Here is a 26,015-nt window from a genome sequence, read left to right as displayed (position 1 = left end):
CCCCGATATTAGTTCGTCCAAGGTCAGCTTGTGTGGTTTTCTCTCACCCAAGGGGCTCAGCACAGAAAGGAGATGGCCAGGAGCTGGGGCTGCCCCCTGGTGGGGGCTGCAGAAGTGGCTCTCCGCGCTCTGCCTGGCATTGAATGCCCCCTTACTGGGGACAGGGGAGCTGGAAGACTCACCCACTTCAGCTGGCAGAGGCGGGGACCTCAGGCCTGAGCATGAACAAATCCCAAGTGAACCAAGACAGGATCCCGCCATGAGATTAGCCAGTTCTTGTCAAAGATAGGATCATCACAAATTCAAAAATCCCCCAGGAGAGCTTTCCCTGACCCGACTCTCCTTGCCCAGGTTTCTGCAGTTTTGTCTCTGGTGGGCGATGGTTTGAAGGACACCTGCCTCGCCCACCAGTGGCACTGGGTCTCTTGCTCACCGCTGTGCTGCTGGGGCCAGCAAAGCACATCACAGGCATTCTTTCTGGGGTTGTCACGTTTTTGTGGCGCACCTGTGTTGTGTCGGGTATGCTAGGATGACAGTGAAAGGGGAGCAGCCACTTGCTGAACTTGATGGGGACAGTCATGGCCCAGTGTGATCTACATTGAGGTCCCAGGCTCTAGGAGCCCAAGAGGGCCTGCTGAGTGCCTACCCAAAGGTCCCTCAGAGATGGTGAGATTTATGGAGTCCTTGGGTCCTTGGACGTGGACCTGGGACCACTAAGGCTCCCATCACCTTGATCGAAGAGCTCAAAGTGCAACCCCGAGCAGAAGCAGCAAGAGAATATCCATGTCAGGACCGGCTGCAGGACTGGGAACCTCAGGGTGAAGGGGGTTGCTCCAGGAAAGCAAGAGGTCCCCATGGATAGAGTGGGAAGGCGGGGAGCCTCCTTACTGTTCTCCACTTCCTCCAGGTGACCTCTGATTCTCCAGGGGATTTCCAACAGCTGCAGCAGCCTTGTCAGGCTGGAAATATACTGGGAAATATACATGAAAGGGACAGTTGGGATTCTGGCCCCTTCTCTAGGAAGAAACAAGTTTGATCAGGTCCCTCCCCTGCTGAAAACTCAATGGCCACCATTGCCTGAGCTGGCATTGTGCAGTGTCTTCATACTCTCCTGCACTCCTTAACCCTAGTGTGGGAGCATCCAGGCTCCCTACTGCCTCCCTCTGTTTAGTGGGTGGGAGGCCTCAATCCTACTCCATCCCAATTCCACTTTCTCTAATTCCTGTCCTTGTGTTGTGGAAGTGGCACTTCCTACAGGAAGCCTTTCATGACCACCCCCATCTTGCCCCCTTGACCACCTCTCTCATGTGCTCCTGCGGAGAGGTGAAAGTACAGACTGTGCAGCCCACTTACAGGTGCGGATAAGGCTGTGGTGACAGTCAGTAAGTTAATACATACATGTAAGTGTCAGAACAGTGCTGCTGGTTAGTGACAGCTATTGTCCTTGTGACTATCCTTACCATCTCTTACCCCTGTTGTCTATCACTGGAGTATCTGGGAAACTGTATGGAAGGTCGTAGGAGTGACCATGAGGTCCCTGGTAGCAGGGACTATGTCCATTTCTCTCCTGATTTCTGTAGCTCTTAAATAATGCCCATACACACATGGTTAGGGTCTGTGTAGGAATACATTAAGGGATGGACAAATATGGTGTGGTAGCCTGAAAAATGCCCCCTTAAATGATATCTATGTAACAATCCCTGTACATCAGTGGTCCCCAACCTTTTTTGGCACCAGGGACTGGTTTCAGACAAGTCAGGGGAAGAGGATCTCGGGGTGAAACTGTTCCAACTTAGATCATCAGGCTTCAGATTCTCATAAGGGACATGCAACCTAGATCCCTCTCATGTGCCATTCACAATAGGGCTCCCACTTCTATGAGAATCTAATGCCACTGACCTGACGGAAGGTGGCGCTCAGGCGCTAATGCCCACTCACCGGGCGCTCACCTCCTGCTGTGGTTCCTGTCAGGCCATGGACTGGTAATGGTCTGTGGTCTGGGCATTGGGACCCCTGCTGTAAATGTTACCTCATTAGAAAAAGGGTCTTTGCAGATGTAATTAAGGATCTGGAGGCTGGGCGCGGTGGCTCACGCCTGTAATCCTAGCATTTTGCGAGGCTGAGGCAGGCAGATTGCTTCAGCCCAGTAATTTGAGACCAGCCTAGGCAATATGATGAAATCCTGTCTTTACTAAAAAATACAAAAATTAGTCGGGCATGGTGGCATGTATCTGTAGTCTCAACTACTAAGGAGGCTGAGGTGGGAGGATGGCTTGAGCCAAGGAGGCAGAGGTTGCCGTGAGCCCAGATCATACCACTACACTCCAGCCTGTCTCCAAAAACAAAACAAAACAAAACAAAACAACAAAACAAAAGCAACAACAACAAAAACAACAACAACACAACAAACTAGGATCTGGAGATCGGGGGTTACTCTGGGTTAGCGAGGTAGACCTTAATGCAATCACACATATTGATAAGATGGATCAGAGGCAGATTTGACACATAAAGAGAGGGTAATGTGACCACAGAGGCAGAGATTGGAGTGGTGCAGCCATGAGCCAAGGAGCATCAGCAGCCATCAGAAGCTGGAAGAGGCAAGGAGCAGAATCCCTCCCAGAGCCTCTGGAGGGCCCACAGCCCTGCTGACGCCTGGATTTGGGCCTTCTGGCCTCCAGAACTGTTACAGAATAAATTTCTGGTGTCTTAAGCCACCAAGTTTGTGGGAGCTAGCACAGCAGCCATGAGAAATGAATACGGATGGTACAAATACCATGTGGAAGTTATCAAAGATTATTAAGAGCCAGGCTTTGGAATTCAAAACAGCTGAGCTGGGCACCAACATCTGTTGCTCGTTTAGCCCCATGACTCTGGACAGGTTAATTTCTCTAAGCCTCAGTTTTTCTACCTTGCAGAGGTCCTCCAGGGTTTTAATTTAAAAAAGATTGTGCCATGCCTCGCCCAGTGCTTGGCACAGTACTGGCACCTGGGTGATTATGTGTGTCGGTATGGAGCAGTTTGGAACCAGTCTAAAAGGGGGAACATTTCTGTATTTTCATCTGTGAGCCTTGATTTCATTGTCCATGTTGTCTGGAAATGGGGCAGGATTCAGTAACTTCCTGTTCACAACCTGCTGGGTTTTTTTTTTTTAAACCCATGAGTAATTATCACTTTGAAGGGGAAGAAGGTGCTGTGAACTTATTTTCCTTCTTCACTGATCCCAAAATATGTTTCTGTGAGCAAAAGCAGAGAGGCCCCTGCTGGGAGACACAGCCAGCCCTGCCTTTGGAGTGCTGACGACCCTGGCTGGACTAGGGCACACTTGGGGTGCAGGGGGGCATCTTGAGACCTCGTCTTTCCTCTGCTGCATGAGCTCTTGATGTGAGGGGTATCCAGAATCTTCTCTGACCCTTAGAAGCAGGATTGCTAAAATTCCTTCCAGGATTCTAAGAAGAAATGCCAAAACCTAACTTATTCTACCCAACTGGGCTCCAGATCCTACTGTCAGCTGCAGAAATGGCCCCTGAAACTAACTTCCAGGCAGGGCACCAATATTTCCCTCCTGGCTTAGGAAGCAGTGTCCTCGGTGAGTCAAATCCACTCACATTCCCTGGCTTTGAGCCTCCTCTAGTGCCCACTTCTACCTAAAAGAAAAACTCAGTCCTCAGGGTGAGTGGCAAGCAGGAAGGCCCTTTACAGCTTGATGCTCTCTGTTCTGTAAAACATGGCTGAGCAGTAACATCATCTACTATACTCAGTTTACATTTGTTGAGCACTTACTATATCCCAAGCATTGTGTGGCATAGACTCCAAGACAGTGACTCAACATGGAATTGATCAGTGAAATGCCTGGCTTGCCTTGCACATGCTGTTCCCTCTGCCTGGATTGTCCCCCCTTCACCACCCCCACTGCCATCCTTCAAATGCCACCCCCTGAAGCCTTCCCTGAGTCAGCTGCCCTTACTGCTCTGCCCTCACAGAACTTCGCAGACCCTACAGTGTGTTCATGATGCACACACAGGGATGCCCTGCCCATCGGCTATCTCCCCTGGCCGGGGCACCCAGCTGTCTTCTCAGGGATGATGGGATCATTCCAAGATTAGGAAAACAGACACACGGTAAAGAGCCGAGAGTTAAGAGGCAGGTGTAGGAAGTGCTGTCAGAGCCGTAGGAGGAGAGGGAACAGGTGCCTGGAAGCCCAAAGAGGTGAGGAAAATGACTGAATTATAGTTAAGTATGCACATCCTTCACCATGTATTTTTTTTTTTTGAGATGGAGTCTCACTCTTGTTGCCTAGGCTGGAGTGCAATGGCATGATCTCAGCTCACTGCAACTTCTGCAATGTTCAAGCGATTCTCCTGCCTTAGCCTCCCGAGTAGCTGGGATTAGAAGGTGCCCGTCAACACGCCTGGCTTTTTTTTCTTCTTTTAGATGGAGTTTCGCTCTTGTTGCCCAGGCTGGAGTGCAATAGTGCGATCTCAGCTCACTGCAACCTCTGCCTCCCAGGTTCAAAGCGATTCTTGTGCCTTAGCCTCCCAAATAGCTGGGATTAAAGGCACATGCCACCATCCCTGGCTAATTTTGTAGTTTTAGTAGAGACAGGTTTTTCCATGTTGGTCAGGCTGGTCTCGAACTCCCGACCTCAGGTGATCCACCCGCCTCGGCCTCCCAAAGTGTTGGGATTACAGATGCGAGCCACCATGCCCGGCTACTAATTTTTTTTATTTGCAGTAGAGATGGGGTTTCACCATGTTGGCCAGGCTGGTCTTGAACTCTTGACCTCAGGTGATCCACCCACCTCGGCCTCCCAAAATGCTGGGATTACAGGCGTGAGCCATTGCGCCTGGCCACCTGAGAGCTGCTTGAGAGCAAGGACCATTCCCCATCAACCTTGTTAACCTTGAAAGGTTGCAAGCTGTTGAGTAGAAGTCATAGAACAACAGTGAAAGTTTGGGGTTGACCTACGGAGTTGAGAGCAGTTCACCTGCACCACTCTAAACTAGTTATGCTGATACTCCCCTAAGGAAGGAAAACAAACCTAGCTCCCTGTAATCCAAATTAGGTAAAGAGCTACCTTTTGATAAAAGGAAAAAGATAAAGGTAAAAACATCCAAGAGGTGGTAGTTAATGTAATACCTAAATAAACTCTGCTCTCATAAACACCCTTTTTAGTACAATTAAAAGTAAGCATTATCCTCATCTCTTAAAACCCTTTTTGTTTTCGAAGCACTAATGATCATTGTAAAATGCTCAGAAAATAGACACAAAGCCTTGGCGTGGTAGCTCATGCCTGTAATCCCAGCACTTTGGAAGGCCGAGGCGAGCAGATCATGAGGTCAGGAGATAGAGACCATCCTGGCAAACATGGTGAAACCCCATCTCTACTAAAAATGCAAAAAATTAGCCGAGCGCGGTGGCGGGCACCTGTAGTCCCAGCTACTTGGGAGGCTGAGGCAGGAGAATGGCGTGAACCCGGGTGGCGGAGCTTGCAGTGAGCCGAGATTGCACCACTGCACTCCAGCCTGGGTGACAGAGCGAGACTCCGTCTCAAAAAAGAAAAAAAAAAAAAAAAAAAAAGAAAATAGACACAAAAAGGAATAAGTGAGCCATACATATTGTTAACATTGAATATATTTCCTTTTCTTTATCCTATGCAAAAACTATATACATATATTTGTATTTACGTAATTGGGAATTAGCCCTCTTATGTGGTTTTAAAACTCTTGATTTTATTGGAAGTCCTCTCCCAAAATTTAAATATTATTAGGTCTTTTTTTATACTTTATGTTCTAGGGTACATGTGCACAATGTGCAGGTTTGTTACACATGTATTCATGTGCCATGTTGGTGTGCTGCACCCATTAACTTGTCATTTACATTAGGTATATCTCCTAATGCCATCTCTCCCCTCTCCCCCCACCCCACGACAGGCCCCAGTGTGTGATATTCCCCTTCCTATGTCCAAGTGATCTCATTGTTCAATTCCCACCAATGAGTGAGAACATGCGGTGTTTGGTTTTCTGTTCTTGCGATAGTTTGCTGAGAATGATGGTTTCCAGCTGCATCCATGTCCCATATTAGGCCATTTTTAAAGGCTGCATAAGGAAGTGGTCAGCCTCCAGAAGGTGCTGGATGAATGTAGATAATTTAACCAATATTTTGGTTGTCTTCAGGTTTTCTGATATTATAATACTTTGATGAAAATCTTCACTCTTTTACCATTTGTTTCTCCGGGCTAGATTCCTAATTTCTAGGGCAAATGGTATGGAATTTTTTTTTTTTTTTTTTTTTTGAGACGGAGTTTTGCTCTTGCTGCCCAGACTGGATGCAATGGCGCAATCTCGGCTCACCTCAGCCTCCGCCTCCCAGGTTCAAGTGATTCTTCTGCCTCAGCCTCCTGAGTAGCTGGGATTAACAGGCATGCACCACCACGCCCAGCTAATTTTGTATTTTTAGTAGAGATGGGGTTTCTCCGTGTTGGTCAGGCTGGTCTCAACTCTCGACCTCAGGTGATCCGCCTGCCTCGGCCTCCTGAAGTGCTGGGATTACAGGCATGAGCCACCGCACCTGGCCAGTATGGACATTTTTAAGGCTGGTAATACGGAGAGATGAGGCCACGTGCAGGAAGAACTCATCGCACCACATTCTTGACCTGCACCAAGTATTAGTTAAGTATGTCTTTGCTAATGTGACAATGAAAATTTGTATGAGGCATCCCATTGTTTCAGTTTGCATTTTTTTTTTTTTTTTTTGAGACGGAGTCTCGCTCTGTCACCCAGGCTGGAGTGCAGTGGCCGGATCTCAGCTCACTGCAAGCTCCGCCTCCCGGGTTCACGCCGTTCTCCTGCCTCAGCCTCCCGAGTAGCTGGGACTACAGGCGCCTGCCACCTCGCCCGGCTAAGTTTTTGTATTTTTAGTAGAGACAGGGTTTCACTGTGTTACCCAGGATGGTCTCGATCTCCTGACCTCGTGATCCGCCCGTCTCGGCCTCCCAAAGTGCTGGGATTACAGGCTTGAGCCACCGCGCCCGGCCTCAGTTTGCATTTTTTTTAACTAATGAGTGTGATGACCTTTTCCATCGTAAATAGGAGTTGGTATAGTATTTCTGTGGATTGGCCATTCATGTCCTTTGCCCATTCTTCTTTCTACTTAGGTGTTTTCTTTAGATGGATTTTTATGAACTCTTTGTAATTCCCTGTTGGTTGACCTTTTAATTTTGTGTGTGATTTTTTTGGACATGGGGACATTTTAATGTTAGGAAGTCAATGCAGGACCCTTAGGATTTCTGCTTTTAAGCTTAAACACTGTCTTTTTTTTTTTTTTGAGATGGAGTCACCCAGGCTGGAGTGCAATGGCATGATCTCAGCTCACTGCAACCTCCACCTCCCGGGTTCAAGCGATTCTCCTGTCTCAGCCTCCTGAGCAGCTGGGATTACAGGTGCACACCGCCACACCCGGAAATGTATTGTATTTTAGTAGACAGGCCCATATTGCCCAGGCTGGTCTTGAACTCCTGAGCTCAGGCAATCCACCCACCTCGGCCTCCTAAAGTGCTAGGATTACAGGCATGAGCCACCGCACCCAGCACTTACACTGCTTTTAAGCTTACAAAGTCCTTCCCAGTTGTAGGAGTCATTAATGTTCTTGGCCAACGTTTCCAGCTCTTTTCCTTTTGGACAGAGGAAGATAGTGATTTTTGACCCTTGTGACTTTGTGAAGCTGTGTGTCAAGTTCTGGCAGTGACTGTGAGAAGTAACTGTACATCTGGCCTCAAGCCTTTAATTGCTGATGCAAGAGCTTCCAGATGCTGCTCTGTCCAGTCTAGCAGTCAGTAGCCACATGTTAACTATTCACATTTAATTAATATAAAAGTTTAGTTCCCCATTCTCACCACATTTCAGGTGTTCAATGGCCACATGTGGCTAGTGGCCACTGTCCTGGACAGTGCAGATATGGAACTGGTAATACAGAAAGATGAGGCCAAGTGCAGGAAGAACTCATTGCACCACACTCTGGACTTGCACCAATATTAAGTATATCTTTGCTAATGTGACAAATGAAAATGGAACCCCTCTGTTTCAGCTTCCAGCAGAACATTTCCATCATCACAGTGGCTGGACAGTGTAGCCTGAGCTCCTTCCCTCTGGCATGATGGCTGGCAATCTGTAGATCAAAAGAGTGAGTGATCAGATATGGCTGATCACTCAGTCTGGAGTCCCAGGAAATCAGGGTGAGCAGAGCCTCCTGATAATAGGCGATGGACATGTAGCAGAGGTGAGAAATAAGCTTTTGTGGCTTTGAAGCCAATACACTTTTGGAATTACTCATGCTTTTCTTTTTAAATAAAAAAATCAAAGCATAATCTGGACCTTCTAGCCTGTTCCACTCTATTTACTCTAATTACCATTAGTATTTAAGCATTTAAAAATTTGTTCTAACACGGTGAAACCCCGTCTCTACTAAAAAATACAAAAAACTAGCTGGGCAAGGTGGCGGGCGCCTGTAGTCCCAGCTACTCAGGAGGCTGAGACAGGAGAATGGCCCGAACCCGGGAGGCGGAGCTTGCAGTGAGCTGAGATCCGGCCACTGCACTCCAGCCTGGGCAACAGAGCGAGACTCCGTCTCAAAAAAAAAAAAAAAAAAAAAAAAAAAAAAAAAAAAATTTGTTCTACTATCTAGTAAGGAAAGTTTTCGACTACCCGTTGTTAGCCATGCTTTCCTGTTTATTCCACAAGGTGAAGAATATTTTCCAAAGATCATTTTGTCTGGATACACTCTCTTCTTGTTGGCATCTTGATTAGAATTGTATTAAGCCAGTTCATTTATTTTGGAAGATCTGGCATTCAACGATACTCAGTTTTCCAACTCAGGGCTGTGGTCTGTCCATTTGCTGCAGTCTCCTTTCAGCCCAGCCCCCTCACATGCCTGCCTGCTGAGCAGTGCTGTGCGGAGAAAAATAAGCAGCAATGAGAGAAAATTGAGAACAACATAGTGACTTTTATAAAGCAAAACCAATTCGTTTTAAAGAACTGTACTTTATCCTGTGATTCCCTCCCCCGCTACTCAGAGTTGAAATGGCATTTTACAAAAAAAACCTATGTTAGATATATTTTTTCTGGTTTCTAAATGCGTAAGTTGATGAAATACGTTTTGGAAATTTTACTGATGGGTGAAATCTCAAAGTCTGGATTAGAATTTTCAATAGGTCTTTATTACACAGGTCACCTTTATTTTGTTAGGGATTTTGCATTGGGGTTGCTATGGTGAATGGGGTCTTTTTTTTTTTCCCATTATTCTATTTATATAGTTCCTTATAACATAAAGCCTTCAGTGTTATTCAACAACTATCTATTGAGCACCTTTGAACAATGCATGTTCCCTACACTGGAAGGCTCATAGTCCTAACCAGGGACATAGGAAGATAGTTGATGATTACGTTGTTGTTGTATAGAGAAGCTGTCACAGAAGCAATAGAAGGGCTCTCAGCCAATGGGAGATCAGAAATCTTTCCCAAGAGGTGCTGGTACTCAAACTGAGTGACAAGGCACCCAGAAAATGTTTTGCTGAATGACTGACTGCTGCACATTAAAAAAGACTTGGTATTTTGATAACGAATTTTCCCTCCTGTAGAATCCTAGATATGAGTAAGGGTGGTATTTGTGGAGTCTTTTTTTTTTTTTTTTTTTGAGACGGAGTCTCGCTCTGTCGCCCACGCTGGAGTGCAGTGGTGCGATCTCTGCTCACTGCAAGCTCCGCCGCCTCCCGGGTTCACGCCATTCTCCTGCTCAGCCTCCCTAGAAGCTGGGACTACAGGCACCCACCACCACGCCCGGCTAATTTTTTGTATTTTCAGTCGAGACGGGGTTTCACCGTGTTCGCCAGGATGGTCTTGATCTCCTGACCTCGTGATCTGCCCGCCTCGGCTTCCCAAAGTGCTGGGATTACAGGCATGAGCCACCGCGCCTGGCCTGTGGAGTCTTTTTTAATGAAGGCACAGATCACCTAATTCCTTTCTGCCTTCCATTCACAAATTACCAAATTGCAAAGAATATCTCTTTACCATCAATTTCTTTCTACTTCAACTTTGGGCCAGACTCAAAACATTTATAATTGCTAGGATAGAAAAAGTGTTGCTATTTTTGTGGTCTGGGACTAAGACATATCTTCATGTACCTTTTTTTTTTTTTTTTTTTTCCTTGAGACTGAGTTTCGCTCTTGTTGCCCAGGCTGGAGTGCAGTGGCACAATCTCGGCTCACTGCAACCTCTGCTTCCCGGTTCAAGCGATTCTCCTGCCTCAGCCTCCCCAGTAGCTGGGATTACAGGTATGTGCCACCACGCCCAGCTAATTTTGTATTTTTAGTAGAGATGGGGTTTCTCCGTGTTGGTCCGGCTGGTCTCAAACTCCTGACCTCAGGTTATCTGCCCGCCTCGGCCTCCCAAAGTGTTGGGATTACAGGTGTGAGCCACTATGCCTGGCCCATATACTTTTTAAATGTAGAAAATTAGGCTGCATTCCCCAACGTGGGACAAAAGAATGGAGAAAAATAACACAAGAAGCCAATCTGTGTTGTGCTGCTTTCTGCCTAAACATTTCTCTGCTACTTGCCCTCCCTGGGCCAGTCTTTTTTTTTTTTTTTGAGACAGAGTCTCGCTCTGCCGCCCAGGCTGGAGTGCAGTGGTGCGATCTCAGCTCACTGCAAGCTCTGGTCCCAGCTTCACGCCATTCTCCTGCCTCAGCCTCCCAAGTAGCTGGGACTACAGGCGCCCGCCACCATGCCCGGCTAATTTTTTTTGCATTTTTAGTAGAGACGGGGTTTCACCGTGTTAGCCAGGATGGTCTCGATCTCCTGACCTCGTGATCCGTCTCTGGGCCAGTCTCTTAATGGCCTTGATTACCTTCTGTCCATTAAATACTCCAAAACCCTATTTTCAACTGCTCACTGGACATATTTCAACCTGGACAAACTTCTTGGTCATTTTTCAAGACCCACCTCCTCAGTTGCCAACCATGCCAGTCATTCCATGACCCTCTAAGAACCCCATCCACACCTTGGGACACTGTGGTCATTGTTTGGGTGGCTGTTTTCCCCACTAAGTCATGAGGTCATAGAGGGCAAAGGCCAAGCTTTCTTCTTTTGTATTTACAATTATAACCAACGGAAAATGTTTCTTTGAACAATCAGCTAAGGTTACATCTGTCAACATTTTCTTCCTTTAAAAATATTAATTTAGGCAATGCTTTCTGAACTTCTCAGCAGGAAAGGGCCCTATTAAGATTCCAATGTGACTGTCTTATTTTATATGGAGGAAGTGGCCAGTGGGGAAAGTTCTGAACCTTGTAACCCCAGAAGCTTAATGCCCTTGATCACTACTAGCTTGATTGTCAGCATAAAGACATAGTAAAGGACCTAGAATAATTTTGCAATATGACCTTTTTGAGAAAATTTTAAAAGACAAAATAATTTGGCCCAATGTAGGTAAAATGTATCAAGCTGCCTTCCATTCACAAATTACAAAGAAAGTATCTCTTTACCATCAATTTCTTTCTACTTCAATTTTGGGCCAGACTCAAAACATTTATAATTGCTAGGATAGAAAAATATGCATCCACATATGCATATGTAGTACGTATGCACACACACAGTATAAACAGATTTTTAGAAGATAATTTTTTTAAAAAGCCAAAGCAACTGATTAAAATTATAACTCCACATTACTTTATGAAACTTATGATCAGCCAGCACTTCTGAAAGAACAAAATGTGAGAGATTCAAACCAACAGTGACTATGTTGCTGTAGTATGTTTTTGTTTTGTTTTGCTTTTTTAAGACAATCTCAGGCAATCTCAGCTCACTGCAACCTCCACCTCCCGGGTTCAAGTGATTCTCTTGCTTCAGCCACCTGGTAGCTGGGATTATAGGCATGAGCCACCATGCCCAGCTAATTTTTGTATTTTTAGTAGACGGGGTTCACCGTGTTTCCTAAACTCCTGACCTCAAGTGATCCGCCCGCCTTGGCCTCCCAGTGTTGGGATTACAGGCGTGAGCCACTGCGCCCGGCCGGTTCTAATACTTACAGAAACATAATCAACATTGCAAAAGAGCTTCTTTTAAAATGGCAGCTAGAAGGGTCTTAAGTGGAACTCACCTGAATATGAAGACTGATTTTCTAACGAAGACAGGTTTGGCAGATTACTTGGGGCAATTAATTGCCCTTTAAAGAATTTGGATGCAGCTCTGTCGGAGGCTGTTCTGATGAGCAGTGAGCAGGTTAAGAAGTGCCACTGGTAGTCAAGGGATAATTCATAATGAAGGAAAATTCCCAAGATGCCTACCACCACTAGGGGCTTCCCTTGGTGATGGTGGGGATGGACTACTTTGTGGAAGAAGAGGAGTACTGAGATGCTACCACTTGGTTGTAGGTTTTTTACTATTATTCCAGAACCTCTGACCCCTCCTCAAAATCCCATGGGAATCAGCTCTTCAAGCCAGGCAGGTTTGGAATTGCTAGACTAGCCTAAGGGTGTCCCAGAAAGCAAAGCAAACAACAGGCAGAGAGGCCCATACAAGATGTACTAAGTGGCCCATGTCCTCAGGAAGCTTGTTGTCCAGGAAGGGAGAGCTCTGATCTAGAAGGTCACTACCCTAAAAACATCCCCTAGTTTGGACTAAGATGCTTTAGGCTACAGGGAAAAGGCAGCTATTTGCAGTATTTGAGTTTTCAGTTCTCTACTCCAGTGGTCTTTAAACCACTGGGTGCTCAGTAAAATCGCTTAAGTTTAAACACACACTCTTTCTCCCAACAGCCCATCTTTGGAAAGTCTGCCTTTACCTTGGGGGACTGGGATGGGGACCAGTGTATTAGCAAGCTCTCCAGGTGAGGTACCCCTATTTTCCAAGCCTGCCCATAAACAGACCAGTACTTGCCTCAGACCTGTAGGTATCTGTCACATGGTCTTTTTTAGTCCTTTGTTCAACATCGGACACTGTTACCCTTCTGAGGATAGCTCTGTCTTGCACACTGGGTGTGGGTTGTGCTCCTTCTCCACTGACTGGGGGAGGTACTCCACATAATCAAGTAAGTGAAATAGTAACATGGGGCAGCTGAGCCAGGGGAGGTGGTTTACATTGTGTACACGTTTAGTGTCACAGAAGATTCTACAGCAGGAAAGCTGAAAAGTTGGAGAGAACTGCCCTCTGGTCAATCTTGGGATGCCCTGGACATTTCTGACTGGCTTCATTTTAACAGAAGCCAGCCTATCCCAGAGAATAGACTCACCTGAGTTTGGCAGGCCCTAAAAAAGCATTTCACCAAAATATTTCACTTTTAGTGTGGAGAACTTCTGGAAGTGGATCTTTCTCATGGGGAGTAGGAGAGCCAAAAACATCCTTAAAGAAAATGGCCTTAATGTTTCAAAAGATTGGGAGGACTGGGGGGAAGTAAGAAAACAGAACTTGATACATGTGAAGAAATTAAATAACTCCTCATATCTTAGAGCAGATTGAATTTACATTTTACTTAAAAAAAGGGGGATGGGGGAAGTACATACACAAGGAGGAAAATGGGGTGAGGAACAATAAAGATCTGAAATGGATTTCTACAATTTTCCCCTACAATGATCGATTTTGTCTGTTGGGCAGTATTTTTCCTGCTGGCGTACAACTGCTTACGGTATTAACAAAGTTGTAGACAAAGGAACTGCCCAAGTTTAGGCCCAGATGGAAAGGACAGTATGTTATCATATACAATTTTAGTTTACAATACACAGCATTTTCTTTAAATGATGTAACGCAGTCGCAAAAAGGAGTTAACAATACTAACACGAGAATAATCAAATTTTTGTTGTTATCCATGTGCAGCAACTAACTGCTTTACAAAAAAGCAAAATAATACAATATATCATCACATGTATTTACAGTGTAGTAAATATACTTTTTTGTCAAATTTTACACAAACTATTTACAAGTGAATATACTGCATTAAAAAAAAATTGTGTGGCTGACACTAAGAATGAATTTTTGCCTAAATCCATTGCATAACATTGAGTAAGACATGCCTCATTATGCCTGGGAGTCGGGGAAGGATGTAGAAACAAAACCAAAAAACAAAAACCCCAAACAACACTGAAAACCCCTAAAACCTACAAACCTGGGAGGGTTGCTGGCTGGCACTCTTGTCTCCCCGACTAGGACACAGGATAGAAGCTGACTGTTTAGGATGTGTCCTGGGCACCTGGCTCAGTCATGAACAGGTGTTGAGTGAATGGAAGATAGAGCTGTAGCCACTTTGCCCCAAATCTAGTGAATTGCATCTGCATCTTGGCAACTAAGGGCACGCCCCTCAGACGTGAGTACTGGCATAACAGGTAGATTATCCAGGACAAAAACATGACTGAGTTCCTGTTTTCCTCTTTAACAAGTCAGGGGAAACATCTACAAACCGAAACAAATTACTTACAATATTCTTAACAGAACTTATGTCAATTACACAAAAATGGGCAACTTGCTCTAAACTTCAGAATTTCTTTTATAGATTACAAGTATGAAGACTAAAAAAGTGTTGCATTTCTCACGGGACACATAGTGGTGAGAGGTTTATCTCATGTACATTTTAGTTACTTGGAAAGCTAGATTTTCCTCAAAAGTCAGAAGTTCTTTAAACAAGGTAAATTTTAAACCTTAGTAAGTTTTCAAATTCCTAGGATGTACTTACTAGTCAAAGGTATTTCTGCATTTCAAAAGCGGGTCAATTTTGATTTGTGCCAACGCTGATCATTTCAGGGGGTATGAAATACTATACCTTGGTAAACTTGTTTATGGAAATATCGATATTTTTAACAGTAAAACCTCTGCAAGTTTCTCTATTTTGATGGAAGAGCAAAATAGCATAACACCCACTATCATATGCACCAAACCAACAAACAAAAAAAAGAAAAACATGGAACTAAAGTTATCAAAGGCTTACACTGCCTGCTATTCTAGGGCCTAGAAACTGTGAAACTTACCCCAGAAACACTGGGTTGTGGGAGAGCCAAGACCATGATGGCAGCTTGGCATCCTTGGCACTGGGTTACTGATCTATTTCTAAACTCAGTTCTAATTTCAGCTTTTATATATAGTCTTAGTTGCTCTGTCATTATAGACATTTTCTTCTAATGCAGCCTCTACAATAGTTTAAAAACAAAAGTTTAGTAAATTGCACCTGTCTTCAGTATTTCCAATAATGCTATGGTAAACTCACTAAGAACACTACAGTTTTCCTTCCTTTTATTTTGGCAAATAATTCTTACTTTTCCCAGGACTGTAAACAAATTAAAAAAATTAAATTCTTGTTATTTCTGAGTATCAAAAACAATTTTATTTACATTAACATATTACATTGTTACTGTGTGGATAAATGTGAAATGTATTATATTATTAAAATCAGAACACTTAAATGTACCATTATTTATTGAATTAGCTGTGGAATTTAATTTACTGAAATCCTCTAATGAAACAGCACTACAGGAAACTCCCCTCTCCCCTAGGTTTATTTTCCCTCCTCTCAAAGTCATTATATCTTAACATATAAAGGGAACCTGGGAGTAGAGGGATTAATATCTTTTCATAATAAATATGGTTTAGTTCTAAATTGGAACATCCAGATACCAATATGCTCACTGAAGTAAAATTATTTTGTATACTGCAGGTACCACAAAGAAATTGGATCTGCATTATTATGAAAATTCCAATGCCATGATAATCCATACCACCCGTATAGCAGCAACTCTAATGGCCCCCCTATTGTCATACTAATGCAGGCTGACCAGTCTTTTCACAGTGATTAAATGCAATTCTAGCATATATAACCTACATGTTTTCTTAAAGAGGTTTCCGATTTTTTTGGAGAGGAGGAGGAAGATTAAAAGACATTCAAAATACATCTTATCAAAGAAATTTATAATATACACCATACTCTATTCTTGGAAATTATTTAACAAAATAAAAATATCAGCTACCCTAAATGTCACGTACCATTCCATTTTGCTATGGAGCTAATGCAAATATCTATGAAAATTACCTTCTGGGAATAATTTTCAACTCTTTGTTCACTGATTACCCTGCTCAGAATTATTTAGGAAAGAAGAGGGGGAGGGAAAAATAGACATATATATATAAAATTACTATACTTAGTATAGTTTTGGTTTACAAAAAACAAAACACAAAAGACCACCTTTAGCAAAATTAAAAATTAAAAGATAATCAACTGGAGAAAAAGAATAAACTAGTTTGGATGACTGAGTTTGGGTAAGGACTTAGAAGCCATAGTTTTAATTCAGTAATGTTAAGATACATGTGGTCACACTTATTTTCCTGTAATTATTGCTAATACTCAAGTGTTAGTATTTCTTAAGAATCCACTATATGAAATTTCCCTGCCCTCCCCTGCCAAGTACCTTGTCTGTGGCTTTATGGTGTCAAGTCACTGAGGCTTGACCTTTATGGTTCTTTCAGTTTTGTAAGGTTAAAAAAAAAGTCCACAGCTGAAAGATTAAACATACTGGAGTTATAATACTATTTCTCTCATAAACTTGTATCTTGAAAAGTGTATAAATAGGACTAACACTTTACTCTGTAGGATGAAGAAGGGAAAACCACAGAAGGCAGAGCTCTGTGCAAATGGCTTTCGTTGCTGGCCAGTAGTAGCAGTATTCAAGAATTTATCCTCTCTTACAATTGAGATGATCTCAGTTAAAGTTTCCTGACCTCCCACTTTCTTTGCAGTTGTTCTGAACACTCACACATACCAGATACACGCCAAAAGTAGAAGAAAAAAAGTTAAAGAAAAGGCAGCATTAAATTTAGGCAATGCTTCCAAAAGTTGATCATCTGGCAACATGGCAAACTGGATAGGTTCATTATAAAACAGGAAGTGCAGCATTACAACATGGGGGGATGGGGCAAGGACAGGGAAGGGGTCACTAGTGAAGAGCCCATGTTAAATTGACTTTAAAAAAGAAAGCAAGCAAGCTTCACACGATCTTCTTAATGCTATTACGTTTGAAACTGCCAGCGCTTCTTTGCTTCTGCACTTGGCTTGCGGATCCGTGGCGAGTTCGTCCACTGTTACAGTGGCCAGTGGTAGGGGAGAGTTCAACGTTCTCCTTGTCGATTCCTGGAGAAAAACAGAATAGCCAGTTACTTCTTCTCTTCCTTCCAGGACTGAATTTCATTATAGTCATGTGTCACTTAACAATGGGGACACATTCTAGGAAACGATCATTAGGCGATTTTGCCTGTGCAAATATTGTGGAGCGTACTTACATGAACTTAGATGGCATAGTCTACTACACACCAAGGCTATACGGTATAGCCTATTTCTCCCAGGCTACAAACCTGTACAGCAGGTTACCATATTGTGTACTGTATGTGGTTGTAACACAATGCTAAGTATTTGTATATCTAACATAGAAAAGGTACAGTAAAAATACAGTATTATAATCTTTCAGGACCACTGTCTATATGTGTTCTGTTGTTGACTGCAATGTTGTTATGCAGCACATGACTATATTTGTGATAAGATACAATCTGGCAAATTGTTTTTGCACATTTCATTTTAATAGTCATTTGCTAGAATGTTTAAGTTAATGTCACACGGAAAACTTCACATTTTGTTAGGCAAAGTTTGCTATCATAGCAGAAAATAGCACAAGAAAAATGAAAAGAGAAGTTGCAAGGAAAAGCTAGAGGCAGGCAGGCTTGAACTAAATGAAAGGCTAGCAGCCACCAGGGAAGACTAGTGCTCTTTCCTCCAAATCATACCAGAAACTTCCAGCAGAGGTCAGCTTCTAGCCTTATTCATATCCTCATTCATGTTTATAAACAGAATATACTCTCCAGCAGCAGAAAGTACTGATCTTTCCAGCAAATTTGTCTCTTCAAAGAAAACTCAGATGCTTTTTATTTTTTAAATCACAGTGCTTGTCCCAAAGAAACTATTTACTGAGAAAATAATATATCACAAAGGTCATACTATAGAATCTTTGCTTCTTTTCAGCTATGGCAAGTCATTTCACATTCTGCAACCTTAAACAGATGCCATTTATTTCTCTTGAGGAGATTAAAACTCCAAAAGCCGGGCCTAACAATGATTATTTATTTGTTTATTTATTTAGAGACAGGGTCTTGCCCTGTTGCATAGGCTGCAGTGCAGTGGTGTGATCACAGCTCACTATAACCTTAACTTCTGGGCTCAAGCCATCCTCTCGCCTCAGCCTCCCAAACAGCTAGGACTACAGGTGCATGCCACCATGCCCAGCTAATTTTAAAATTTTGTCTAGAGATAGGGTCTCATTATGTTGCCAAGGCTGGTCTTGAACTCCTGGTCTCAAGCAATCCTTCCATCTTGGCCTCTCAAAGTGCTGGGATTACAGGCATGAGCCACTGCACCCCATCCCAATTAATTTTATAAATAATCTAAGCAGTAACTTCAGAAAAGTAACCAGAAACTAAAATAAGATATTTATTTTTACCTATCACATTAGGAAAGATTACAAATTGGGTAACAGGACTGTGGTCACCCTTGCGGAAGTAGTGACTTAAGGGGGCATGAGGATGGCTTCTTGGGGTGCTGGTAATGTTTTGTTTCTTGATGTAGATGATGGATTTTCAAGTGTGTTTACATTTTAAAAGTTCATTAAACTGTAAACTTGCAATTTGTAAACTTTTCTGTTACTCATCAATAAAATGTACCCCCAAAATTAGACTGATTATACCTACTTCTGGCATAACTTTTGGGGGGAGAGCAAATAGCTGCAGAACGTTTTAGTAATTTGTATCAAAATGTACATTACTGATTGATATTTACTGATACAAAAAGATGACCACAATTTTTGGAGTAGGAAAAAAACACCCACACACTGTGGGGAGAGGGGGTAGGGCTGGGTAAACATCTGCCAAAATATTTTATCTCTGTTAGAAGTCAAAGGACTAAAAAATACATTTTACCTCTGTATGGCAAAATTTCAGGTAATTTCTACTTTATTCTTCTTTATATATTGAAATTTTAAATCTTAGAATGGAAAAATTTCCATTTTTGGACAAAAAGTACTATTTCAAGTCAAGAAGTATTCATTATGTTACACAAAATGTACATAGATCTACCCAGTTAGTTATCTGTTGGCTCATGAACAGGAAATGAACTTGGGATGACCTCCCTCTAGGAGCCACTCATCTTTCATTTGGATTCAGGTCAGAATTCAACTCAAGAGTATCAGGCATCTGTAAGCACATGGCCTGGTTTACACGGGCTCAACAGGATTTGCTGTCTTGAAAATCTGAAAGGCTGTCAAAGGAACACGGGCATTTGTCAGTGACTATTTATGAACATGTGCACTGCATCAGGCATATGAGTGCAACAAAAAACATTAGCGACATTTCTCCAGGAAGTGAGCATAGCTGAACTGCCACTGAAAATCTATTCTATTCAAATCTTTTAAAAAAACCCTTATTAAATTTTTTAAGGCTAGTCATGTTCTAATCTAATCTAACCTAATATGCATAGAAAGATGACTAGCAACATTCATGGAACTTTTCTCTGGGTAACAGAATTCTGGTCAATTTAAATTCTCTTCTATATATTTATTTGCATCCTCTCCAGAGCTATTTACAAAAGAAATAACAAAATTGAAAGAAAGCTGCTCATGATCTCTGGAATGTGCCTTGAACAACTTTGGGATGTATGTTTGTGCAGGTTCTTTTAATTGTCTTGCCTATCTCTACAAGATAAAATTCAACCCATATTTTTTCTCATCTCCTTTTCCTTCATGATGCATTATTCTGTCTCTTGCCAGAACTATTTTCTCTTTCCTTGTTTTTAAATTAACTTGCCTATGATTTCCCAACTTGTACATCCATCTTATTTCCTCTACTAAGTAAAAACACCTAGAAGGGTAAATAAAGATCATTATTATTCATTTTTGTTTTCCTGTAAAATCTAGTTATTTTTTCAATACATTGAAAAATTATTTTCAATTAATACTGAATGAACGGAATGCTTCCATTTTAAAATGTGATAGCTAGATCCCTGTAATTCAGAGCCCCAAAGCATGCAATCCCTGATCTCCAGGGAGTAGTATAATATTTTTAGTTGAAAAGATAAACTTTTTTTTCCCCTTTGGCATCCTCCATTTAAAATTATGAATTTATCAGCGTATTTGACCTTCCATTTCCTTAAATTTGCATTTGGCCTACAAGTTTCAAGTCCAGTAATTCTGAATTGTTTAACAGGAAATAAGATTCAGGCAAAACTAGGACCTTAAAAAGACAAAGGTTTGAAACTATTTGGAGCTGGTCCGCATGCAGGACGGGCATGAAGCAAGGATGACCACTAGGAAGGCCCTGTGGCTCTCTGCCAGCAATCTGCTACCCTGGGGCTTGTTCTTGTGTGTCTTGCTACTACTAGACCATGGCCTACTCTGAGGGGAAAACAGTCACGACATGCGTGGCAATGCTTCTGTTTGGGCACAGTGTTATTCTTGAGAATTAAAATTACATAAATTGTAGTAATGTAGATGAAGTCACTAGGGTGAAGATATCTTCACAGAAGTGCTAAGAACATTCCACTTTCTGTTTTGTGAAGCAAACAACGGTCAAACCTCAAATAGTTTTAAAGGCCTTATTTATCTCCTGTTAAATGTGAGGGTACAAAACAAGCTATAAAGTTGTTCACATACTATGACCTCAATTATACAAAGAAAATAAACTGGAAGGAAATGCACCAAAATGTTAATAAACAGTGGTTATCTATCTTAGAATGACAGGATGGTGGGTAACTTTTTCCTTTTATTTTTCTGAATTTTCTAATTTTTTCCTAATGAGCACATTAATTAAAAATGTAAAAGTACGAGTGACTTGTCAGCCCTGTCCCTCATAACCAAAAGCTTCAACACTATGTCAAAAGTTGATATTCTACTTCTATTCTCAAATTCATTTTTCATCTAAATTCTTGTTTTTGGAATGTGTGTTTTCTTCCTACTTAGTGACCCAACTGTATAAATCATACGTAGGTAAATGTGGTGTGACTGTGATTCCTAAGTTCAGCTTCACAGCAAAGATGTTTTACTGTAAGGATCAAAGGAGAAACTAACAAAAATCTTGGACAGTCACTTAAAAAAACAATTAAAATGCATTATATTTACACCAAAATATATTTTGAAAAAGCCAAGGTAGTATGAAACAGAATGATCATAGTATCTAGTTCTGGCATTTAAGTTTCTAAGCATAATTCTCACTTGTAAGAATTTTGGCAGCATTCTTTCTTTTTATCCCCTAAAATTACATCTAGAAATCTCTCTAGAAGCTGGTGAAGGATTTCACTTCAAAATCCCATAGGAAAAACTCTCAGATTATCTGACAGACCGCTCCAATGCAGACGGAACACATCCTGCACTGGTATATGCTGTATTTTAAGTTGGTGAGAAGGCCTTGGTGCTGCACTTCTTTTCATCAAAGGCCCTTTAAAGTTTTGTATTCTAGTCTCTCTTTTGCCCCTAAAGCATTGGCTCTCCCTTCTGGCCTTTGGTGGACACGAACAGAAAAAACTACGAAGTGGCTGACAGAAACCCAGAGGCTACCACACAAAGGAAATAAAGCTAAACTTCTGTGGTCCTGATTTGCTAGCTTAAATGACCCCACAGACACACTGTGGTCAAACATGCAGCCAGTTATAAACATGCAGAGCAGAAACAGCTGGACATTCTGCACAGCAGTGTATCAATAGTACTATGTTTCAATAAATTGTGGTGGTTCCAGATAAAGACAAAATCCTCAATAGAAGGTGTTATTGGCCAAAATTTAGTGAATTTGAGTAGTTGGGGAAAAGCATTAGATTACATTATTGTTATTTAAGTTATATGTCTATCTTCCCTGCTAGAACATGAATTCCTTGAAGGCAGGTACCAAGGTTTGTGTATTTTTACAACTAGTGATGTAGCTCCAGCCTGACAATTTTGTAGTCATCCATTTTTAAAAAACACTTCTGGTTTCCAAAACTGAAATAATCAGTTATAATAGTATCATGAAACAATAAAAGAACAGAATCACTTTTAACTCTTGAAAAGCTAAGGAAAAACGGGTTAGGTAATTTGTGAGAAGTTATACTACAAAAATGACAGACTAATAATAACTGAAATCTCCTGCCACCTGTGCAGCAGCACTAGTAGGTTACCTTAATCTGCATTTAGTTTATTTCATATGCAATATGGCAAACTTATTAGAAAACTCTTATTATGTACAGGAGAAGTCAAACATGTCAGAAGACCTAGCTTTGAGACTTGTTTGGATTGGTACTCTTACTTAGTTCTAATTCTTAATCTGTCAGTTAAGGGTAACAGCAGACTTGTCTATTTCAAAGGGTTGTTAGACAAAATATGTGAAGAATTTTTGCACACAGATAAAATAATTACTCCACAAATTAAGATGCTCCTAATATCTGTAGTAAAAGATCAGGTGATACAAAGGAGTTTTAGAACAAATACTAGGACTTTAATTTTATGCTAGAATTTGTAAAATTAGTGAAGCTAATATAAATAAGCACAAAATAGAATAAATCTTCATAGAAGAAAAGGTAGCTACAGCCTGTTTTTAAGCTACAGTAAATACATTCGTGGAGGCATATTAAATATATACTTAGAAATATCTTTATTTTGAGCTAAATATACCAAATTGTAACTATAAGAATTTTTGTCTTGGTGCAGTGGCTCATGCCTGTAATCCCAGCATTTTGGGAGGCCAAGGCAGGCACATCTTTGAGGTCAGGAGTTCGAGACTAGCCTGGCAAACATGGTGAAACCTCGTCTCTACTGAAAATAGAAAAAAAATTTGCCAGGCTTGGTGGAACATGCCTGTAATTCCAGCTACTCAGGAGGCTGAGGCAGGAGAACAGCTTGAACTGGGGAGGTGGAGGTTGCAGTGAGCTGAGATCACACCACTGTACTCCATCCAGCCTGGGCAACAGAGAGTGACTCTGTCTCAAAAAGAAAAAAGAATTTTTAAAAACGATTTTCACCAACTGCTAACACTTCTTTTTCTGTTTACGTGTAATCTTTTTGTATAATAATTACAGGTGAATAAAAGAAAAGGCATCTATATATGTATATAATATATGTATATATAAAATATATATGTAAAATCATATATACATATATATATATGTATTTTGGAGACAGAATATCACTCTGTCACTCAGGCTGGAGTGCAGTGGTGCGATCTTGGCTCACCACCACCTCAACCTCCCCACCTCAGCCCTGTGAACAGCTTTTCATATTTTTTGTAGAGAGAGGGTTTTGCCATGTTACCCAGGCTGGTCTCGAACTCCTGGATTCAAGTGATAAGCCCGCCTCAGCCTCCCAAAGTGCTGTGATTATAGGCATGAGCCATTGCACCCAGTCATATTCCTTTTTTTAACCACAGGTGATTGAATAGACAGGCAGCTTTAATTTCTGAGGAAACACTGGGGTTGGCTTTCTATTTGGGGAAAACAAGTTATTTTCTAAGCTAAAACTTCATCAAACCACATATTCTGCTCTTTCTCTATTAACTCTCTCTTGAGTTTCTTATTAATCTGCCTTTGTTAGTCCAGGACTGGGATTGCATCTTCATTGTTCAGGGTGGGTATCAGCAGCTCCTTAACTAAGGCCAGACACTGGCCCTGCAATTCCTGTTAAGTACCAAGACCTTATAAAGTGGTGGCTTTACAAGTTCCTAAAGTGGCTAAGCCAGACTGAGCTTACAGGGACCGGTGAGTAAAGTCTCATGCTATGTGCCCAGGATGAGTGTTGTTGGGTAAGCAGTATTTTCGTGCAAAGATGATGAAAGTAAAGAGTACCTTGATGAGGGAACAGGTGCATGAAAACTGCTGATTTAGAGCAAGGCAGAGAAGCTTTACAAAGAATGGAAGAAAAAAACAAGTGAGTGATGTTCATAAGATTAAAAAAAGGGTGCAGTACAATTAGACGCTAGATAATTATAATGTTCCTTGGTTTTCAGAAGGAATCTGGTTTTAATTATTGAACTCTGACCATTAATTTCCTAAATTTTACAATTGGTAAATAAATGATAGAACTTACAACTTTGTAGATGTATTTTTTTTTACCATTTATATTAAAATTAAGAATTTTAGTTTAAATTAAGAATTAAGCTAAAAATTAGATTTAAAAATTAGCAAGAATTATACCAAGAAATCACTCAATTTAAAATTATTTTTCTCTGGCCGGACGCGGTGGCTCAAGCCTGTAATCCCAGCACTTTGGGAGGCCGAGGCGGGCGGATCACAAGGTCAGGAGATCGAGACCACAGTGAAACCCCGTCTCTACTAAAAATACAAAAAATTAGCCGGGCGCGGTGGCGGGCGCCTGTAGTCCCAGCTACTCAGGAGGCTGAGGCAGGAGAATGGCGGGAACCCGGGAGGCGGAGCTTGCAGTGAGCCGAGATCGCGCCACTGCACTCCAGCCTGGGCAACAGCGTGAGACTCCGTCTCAAAAAAAAAAAAAAAAAAAATTATTTTTCTCCCTTAAACACAGGATAATAACGAAGAAAAAGAAAACAAATCATGAAAAAAAGGTCAGGTAATACCATAAATAATTCTCTAAAACATTAAAATCATTTCAGAGATCTTAAGTGGCCTCAAAATAGAGACCTTTAGGTTTCTTCTAAAAGGGAGATATTTCTTTTTTTTCTTTTAAAAGATGGGGGTCTCATGATGTTGCCCAGGCTGGACTTCAACTCTTAGGCTCAAGCAATCCTCCCATCTCAGCCTCCCTAGGAGCTGGGACCACAAGCACGTGCCACTTTGCCCAGCTAAGAGGGAGATATTTCAAACCTAGTAAACAGAAGTATTACTGACTCAGAGCTAAGTCTAAGTTTAGAGAAACGGTTTGGATGAAATATCCCTCCATACAGACAGCTATCAGCACTATTGGTTTAGGAATGTTATGATCACTACCTGATCTAGCCAGCTTCTCAGGAAGAAGGTCTACATTACAGAAGCAAAGTGAGAGGATGACTGGTAGGCTTGGACGAAGCCCAGAAATAAAAATGGAAGAAAGGAATCTAAAGTAACGATGAACTAAGTATGTCCTTGTTCTAAAAAATTCATGCACCAATACTAACAGTAAAATGAGCTAATCAAACGAAAAAAAGTTAAAGCCTTTTTCCTAGTAAAAAAAGAATTTAGGCCAGGCGCAGTGGCTCATGCCTGTAATCCCAGCACTTTGGGAGGCAGAGGTGGGAGGATCACAAGGTCAGGAGTTTGAGACCAGCCTGGCCAATATGGTGAAACCCCATCTCTACTAAAAATACAAAAATTAGCTGGGCATGGTAGTGGGTGCCTGTAGTCCCAGCTACTCGGGAGGCTGAGGCAGGAGAACTGCTTGATCCTGGGAGGCGGAGGTTGCAGTGAGCTGAGATTGTGCCACTGCACTCCAGCCTGGGTGACAGAGCGAGACTCCATCTCAAAAAAAAAAAAAAATCACAAATTTACTTGTTTTGTTTAAAAACATTTTTGAGGTGAAAAATGTGTTATAAAACTTTTGCCATAATTATTACATGATCCTTACACACAAATGTACCTTTGAACTATCAGGTACAACATGACAGGTATCACAATAGAGGTCAAAATAGTTATCTATGTACATTCTACTGCCGGTTCTATTGAAGGCAGGTATAATGCCCTGGTAGCTCCTCGGCTCCCCTGGGTCTAAGAGCCCCTTGCATGTAGTAAACAATACATGTATGTAGGGTAAGTATCTGGAATTCTGGTATTTTCTACAGAGCACTATAGTATTAATCTTGTATTTAAAATAAAAAAAAGTAGTGCACACTTAGAATTTGTTAAACAACATGGATCAGAAAGAAATAACTTTCCTTCCTAGATCCATGGGCAAAAACTGTCAAGTCTCTGGTGACCAAGGATTCTAATATACACCTAACATACACCTACAAAATAGGTATTCAAATGTTTATTGAATTCAGTTATA

General features: G+C 41.8%; 1 protein-coding gene across 9 annotated transcripts in view; it reads right to left on the bottom strand.

Annotated features, from left to right (window-relative positions):
* Positions 1-13,492: 13,492 nt before the first annotated feature.
* The window catches only part of NF1 (neurofibromin 1), a 292,484-nt gene continuing 279,961 nt past the window's right edge, over positions 13,493-26,015 (bottom strand). For 8 of the 9 annotated variants that reach the window (XM_074018949.1, XM_005583358.5, XM_005583362.5 and 5 more), the window contains one exon: positions 13,493-17,155. In XM_074018949.1, coding sequence (XP_073875050.1) covers positions 17,013-17,155 — 143 coding nt within the window. In that variant the 3' untranslated portion in view covers positions 13,493-17,012. Of the gene's footprint in view, positions 17,156-17,937; positions 19,325-26,015 lie in introns of those variants that run through there. The other variant, XM_065531193.2, reaches the window with a different exon arrangement.

The sequence above is a fragment of the Macaca fascicularis genome, chromosome 16 (genome assembly GCF_037993035.2).
Source record: "Macaca fascicularis isolate 582-1 chromosome 16, T2T-MFA8v1.1".
In the NCBI taxonomy this organism is placed as follows: domain Eukaryota; kingdom Metazoa; phylum Chordata; class Mammalia; order Primates; family Cercopithecidae; genus Macaca; species Macaca fascicularis.
This window is presented reverse-complemented; position numbering and strand designations above follow the sequence as displayed.